The sequence below is a fragment of the Humulus lupulus genome, chromosome 7, assembly GCF_963169125.1.
Source record: "Humulus lupulus chromosome 7, drHumLupu1.1, whole genome shotgun sequence".
Taxonomy (NCBI): Eukaryota; Viridiplantae; Streptophyta; class Magnoliopsida; order Rosales; family Cannabaceae; genus Humulus; species Humulus lupulus.
Genome location: NC_084799.1, coordinates 80,391,833 through 80,398,398, shown reverse-complemented (window position 1 = coordinate 80,398,398; position 6,566 = coordinate 80,391,833). Strand labels below are relative to the sequence as shown.

General features: G+C 31.8%; 1 protein-coding gene across 1 annotated transcript; it reads right to left on the bottom strand.

Moving 5' to 3' along the window:
• Positions 1–2,717: 2,717 nt before the first annotated feature.
• On the bottom strand, positions 2,718–6,249 carry LOC133788357 (AP-3 complex subunit mu). The gene is made up of 8 exons (XM_062225819.1): positions 6,112–6,249; positions 5,829–5,928; positions 5,330–5,440; positions 5,143–5,232; positions 4,481–4,728; positions 3,936–4,145; positions 3,603–3,810; positions 2,718–3,460 (listed from the first exon to the last, which is right to left on the bottom strand). The coding sequence occupies exons 1-8, from the start codon at positions 6,144–6,146 to the stop codon at positions 3,215–3,217; spliced, it is 1,248 nt and encodes a 415-aa protein (XP_062081803.1). The 5' UTR covers positions 6,147–6,249; the 3' UTR covers positions 2,718–3,214.
• Between the last annotated feature and the right edge of the window lie 317 nt (positions 6,250–6,566).

Here is a 6,566-nt window from a genome sequence, read left to right as displayed (position 1 = left end):
CTACCTATAGCGATTGGTACAAGAGGTAGAAACCAACCAACAAAGTCTGATAATAGATGTTGTATAGATTAATTAATAAGTATAACCAAATGATGAGTAAAAGACCATTTTACTGGAGGTTGTTGTTCGCTCTTGATTCACTGGACCCAATGTAAATGGCATCAAATCTCTATTCCAAGCAGCATAACAAAAAAACAAACGACTTGTGAGTGTTTAATGTTTAATGTAATAAACGACTGTCTTAAAATTAACAAATCATTAATCATGTTGATAATTTATAAATTGTTATAATTTGATAAGTATGTTGATTAATTGGTCAATTATCTGTGAATCGAAAAGCATGATTATTATTAAATTGATGGATAAGTAAAAAATGGGCCATTTTCCTAAAAGTTTTTATAAAAGAAAACCTTCAGAAAAAAAATATATTATTGCTGACTCAAAACTAGTTAATAAAATGAGGAAATTACACCACATGTCAGTTTTTTTTTCTTTGAGTTTTTTTCCCATATATTTATAAAATTTTATTTGTATACCATACTTTATCTTTTATACATTTTTAGTAGTTGGTTTTGAAATTATTTTTATAATTTTAATCTATTTGTATTATTTTTTATCATTCATATTTTATAAAATATATTATTTTACATAATTCTTTGAAGAAAAAAATTTGAGACCTTCATTACCATATATTTTATTCACATTTCTTCTTCTTTTCTATCATTTATTATTTTCCTCAATCAACATTTTATCTGCAGTAATTGGTTACCACTATCATAATAATTTTGATTTTTTTTTTGTGATAGTAATCTTGTGCCATTGTTAGTTTTTTTAAGTGATGTGTGGTAGCTGGTTATAACAATAAAAAATAGTTTTATTTTTAAGTGGTGTTGTAGTAACTAGTTACAGCTATAAAAATAATTTTGATTTTTTTAGTAATGTACTATTATCAAAATATCAACTGAATTGTAACTGGTTACTTAGTGAGATTTGAAAGAAAAAAAACTGATATGTAAAAAATAAATTAAATTGATTGTGAAGGTCATTGGTTACAGTTAGGTCTGAAAAACAAAATAGATATGAAAAAAAGGAACCAGTTGCGATGGTAACCGACCGGTTACTTAGCCAGACATGAAAACAAATAAGATCACAAACAAAAAAAGCTAAACTTGTCATAATCGTAACTTGTTACAGATTTAGATCTAAAAAAAAAAAGAATCAATCGTCATGGTACCTGGTTACTTAGTCAGGTGTGAAAATAAAATCAGATTTAAACAAACAAATCTAAATTAATCGTTATTGTAACTGGTTACAACTAAATCTAAAAAAAATCAGATATGAATAAAAAGAATCAAACGTCATTGTACCAAATTACTTAAACAGATCTAGAAAAAGAAAACCCTGAAATCAAAACAAATCGTGGCTGTAACCGTTATAGCTAGGTTTAAAAAAAAAAAAATTAAATATGAAGTGCAAAATCATATTTGAAATGGCATAACCAGATGTGAAAAAGAAGAACAAGAACAAAGAGAATAAAAATAAAACTAGATCTGAAGAAGAAGAAGAAGAAGAAGAAGAAGAAGAAGAAGAACTAGAGAGGTAGATGTACGTCGCAATCAGGGGCAGGGGTGGAGGTGCGTCATCGTTGTCGGGGGCGGGGGCGGGGGCGGAGGTAGCATCGCCGACGAAGAGTTGAGATGAGAGAACCAAATGGGAGAGAAGAGAGAGAGAGATGTCGTGAGGGAGAGAAATGAGAAAGTGAGAGAGAGTTTTGTGTATTTATGATTATGGTAATCTATTTTTTATATTCTATGGAATTACCATATATTAAACTTTTTTTTCAAACTTACCATTTTTTGTATAATTGTTTTTTTCCCATAAATATAGAAACTATGTTTATTTTTTTCATATTTATGTAAATTTCTCTAATAAAATACTTACAAACGTTTGAAAGATTAGCATCTTCAAAATTTATGAGAGAGAAAAATGTACGGAAGAGAGACGTTAATTTGCAGATGGTTTTAAAATTATGAATTAAAGTACCCAAAAAAGATTATGAATTAAAGTTTGATTGTTTTACACAATTAGAGACACAAGGAAACCTACTGTGATTTTCAAGAGATACATAACATACCCTAAAACACTTATACATTCATATTTCTTATGAAAATAAAATTCTTAGATATCATGAAATTATGAAATAAATAAAACTAAAAGATTATACTTTACTAATTGATTTGATTAGTGTGCTTTATTTTTACAAATGAAAGGATAGCTTTAAAGATACTTTTTATTTATCAAATAATTTTTTTAAGAATTATTGAGTTTTAAAGGAAATTAAAATATATTTACTGCAAAAAAAATTGTATATATATATATTTATAAATAACTTTCATATGATCCCTCAAACAACCATATTTTACACTGAAGGGCCTTATGTGGTTAGTGTAAAACTATTACATTTTTTTTTAAAGGAAAATATATATATATATTATTATCATAACAGGATGTGAAATTTGTCACCATATTACGAGTTTGACATGGTTAGATTTTCTTTTTAAGGGTGAAAAATGATTTCCTTTGTCATTGTATGATGTTTTACAGGCTGCCCTATCTTGAATTTTATAAATATCCATCCCCTACCGAATACCAAAAAAAAAAAAAACTATCATAAACCAAACAAAGAAGAGATAAAAACACAAAGCACAACTACAACAAAAAGGAAAATACTAAACCTCATCCATTGATTATAGTTATATATCTTTGGCATCAATTATTTATTTATTGGGTGGGAGTAACAATTAAATTTGCATTATTTGCAACTCCACATAGGAATTAGGATGTGTGCACCTTAGGCATGGTGCATCGTAGCTCCATCTCGATTGGAAAAGTAATAGTATTCTAGTTGATGACGCTTTTCCAAACGTGTTGATAAGAAAAATTGTTCATCCAAGAGGGTATTTTACAGCATTATATTGAAGAGTCTAGGCTTCTTTCGGGTGCAATCTATAAATACATTTGCCTTTTTTCTTCCTCTTCTCTACTTCTTGACTCCAAAAAGATATCAATACAAATCGAACCAACAAAAAGTTTGCAGACCACAAAAATCACATCTTAAAAAACTAAAGAAAATCAGCATTGTTTTCGGCATTTACAACACAAGTCTCTCTAATTCAAAGCACCATTAGGAAAATGAAACTTGTACAACATCAGACTATGACCGGACTTGAAATTCCCCTGCACGCGTAAGGGCTCGGAAACCTTTGTAAGGTTTAGGTTGTAGATTCTTTAGATCCAGTTTGTCTATTTTGACACCGGAAAGGGCACTTCCCATAATCCTAAAACCAACTTCAAATGTGGGGAACACATGTAACCGCTCTAATCCGGTCTCGAGAACTAATGTTCCAGACATCGAAGGGGTTTTATCTTTCGGAATCCGTTCAATTGACCAAACACATTTCTGCATTAGCAAATTGACAGCGTCACAAGTCAAACTCCCAGAGAAACAAGCATGTCTAAGTTTGTTTCCCATCATTGAAAATAGATGCATCAGAAATATGCATAATGAAACAAGAAACTGATGGAAACCACAATAAGAGTACCTTATTAGAAAGGATGTTGACGGTTCCATGATTTGAGGAGAGATCAGCTGACAAAATGCAAGGAGGTAGTTGAAATTGAACAGTTATGGAGTCAATCATTTTTCCTGGATCATTGCGTACTCCGACCATCATACTAATACGACATGTCCCAGCATCTGAAGTCAGCTGTGGTTTTATATATAATGGAGTGCTCTTCAGCTTTCTAACCCTGTATTGAGGCAAAATAATATTTAGATTGCATAAACATGTAGTCATGCTTGTGTAATTACTTCTTTATAAGAAAATTGGAGATAAAAGTATTCATTGCACTGTTGTCCACTCAACACCACACACCTGTAACTCATTAGCTTAAACTGTCCATCAGGAGGCACAAACGAAAGAATTTGATCAGATTCCCAAGGGCGAAACCGAACGCAGGGATGGAATCTTACATCATCGAGAATAGAAGGGTTTGCAAAAGAAAGGGTCAGATCAGGAAGACCTGACAGATGAGAATTTACTTGGACTTCACCATATATTTCACATTTCACCAGTTTCCCATCCCTGCAGCATTTGATCAAAGAATTTGGGTGAATGTTAGTTAATACCATGCAATATAAGATATAAGATGCAATCTTTATTCATGTAATATAAAATATATAATTATATATATATACTTCCCCCTTTGTTATTAGCATATTTTGTGACAAAAGGGGTAAAGAGAAGGAACTCAACTACTGAGCATCACTAAATATCTTTTGTAATCTAAAATGAACTCAGCTCATAGTACTGATTATTTTCATATACGAAGATTCAAATCAATAAAGCTAAATATGAATAGAGTCATCCACAATTCCAAATGTGAACAAATGATGTTTGAAGAAAAATTAAACAAAGACCTGTTTATAATTGCATCCATCTCTTCAACAAGATCAACATAAACTTCATTATTAGCATATTTTGTGTCTGTAGTTCTCCATGGAACACAAGATGCCGTTGCACCAGGAAGTGTGTCACTCATGTTGGAACTGTTACCCGTCATTACACTCAACATCTTGCTAACGATATTTGGTGGAGCAATCATCTCTCTCAGGATATTAGGTTCTGTAGTGAGAGGGAAGCCGTTGTCTATCATCTCATCCAAAAGCTAAAAATTGCAATAAATAGAGTGGTCATTTTCAATCCAGGCATGACTGAAAAAGCATAACAGGCACTGGGGACTAAAAAGATCCACCAACGAGACAACCTGGTGACAGAATTCAAAGATTTTCATCTTGCTTTTTTCTATAATTCAAGTATTCGTATTCCAGGGATGCAAAATACCAAGGAGGTTATTGAATAAGCAACTATAATTTGCTTACCAACACAGCTTCTAGTCACCAAATAGAAAAGTAAATGAAAACACTAGTAATGTTTTTGTATAAAATTATAAACATGAGGGTAATATCTGTTCTGTGTCCACATCTCACATATAATCTAGGAGAAAACTGCACCCACATTAAGTGAAACTGCAAATTCCTAATGACCAGCGAAATTATCAGCTAAGAATAGATAAAAATACCTCATATACAATAATGAAGTTATCCTTTATCATATCTTCGTTGAGGCCTCCTAGGTAATCTGAGAGGACATCAGCTACCCTGCAAAGGAACTATACACCAAATAGTTATATGTCAAGAAGCTCAATTTTTCTATACTGCAAATGACAAGGACAAGATAATCTTAAAGCATATGTGGCTAAACCTTACCTCAATAGCCATCAGAGGTGGCATTTCAACTTGGGTACAAGCTAAAAATGTGATTCCCTCTCGAAGAATTTGGAAAAGATAGTGTGTTGGTGAAGCAATTACTGGTTGTAACTATCAATAACAGCAAACATCGTATAAGAAAAACACATGTCAAGAAAACAACATTACTATAACAACTAGAACAAGAAACGAAAAGTGAAGCAGTAAACAATAAATCCATATCAGAAAGGACATTGATCTCATCCTAACAACAAACAACTAATCCAACCCAACTGTTATAATTCAGAAATATGAGAAACCCAGATTTTAAAATCTAAAAAGAAAAAGTAGAGCAAAAAGAGGGAGAGAGTGAATAAGAAAATTGATTATTTCTACTTCAATTATGCAAGAATCTTAAGAATGCGACAGACCCAGAAATTATATTATTCGAAATGGAGCTAAAGATCTGTATTTTCACTGTTAAACCCAAAAGGAGAAAAGCCTGAGTGGGTAGTGGTACCTTGGAGGAATCGCCTTGAGAAAGAGCGTGGTTCCAGAACCAATCACATATGGAGCGGTCTACACGATGGCCGGTGAGCTGTTTCTCAAGCATAACCTCACTGTGAAATTGAAATACAATTCATAATCAATCATCTTCATCTTCCAACTCCGACTAACCAATTTAAATCAAACGCTTGGAATACAAACCCATTTTATGTGAAATTTGGCATGTAATTCAGCTTTAAAGAAAAGTAAAGGCGATAGGATTTTAAAATATATGGGAATTGATAAAAATGTGTTACCCGGAATCTGAGAGCAGAAATATGCATTGCAACATTGTTCACTCTCTATCTCTCTGGACAGATCGCTTTGTAGAGAAGAAGAAACGAAAACAAGTTTGTTATTTTTCCTTCTTGTATAATTGGAATTTTTTTCCCCGAACTATCACCACCACCAATGATTAACCTTATTAAAAATTTCTCTTCAACTATAGATGTTACTAAAAGAATCTTCAACTATGCAAATTACTAAAAGGGTAATGATATGTGCACTCAAAATATGCACCTAAATATTACACATAGTGATGTGTCACTGTTTTTTAAAACAGTGGGTCTTAGTTTTAATAAATGTGATTGGCTAGACTAAACTGCCACATTACTGTGTGTAATGTTTGAGTATATATTTTGGGTGCACATATCATTACTCTTACTAAAATATAAAAATTATGATAATGTGACACACCCATGTGTAAAATAAT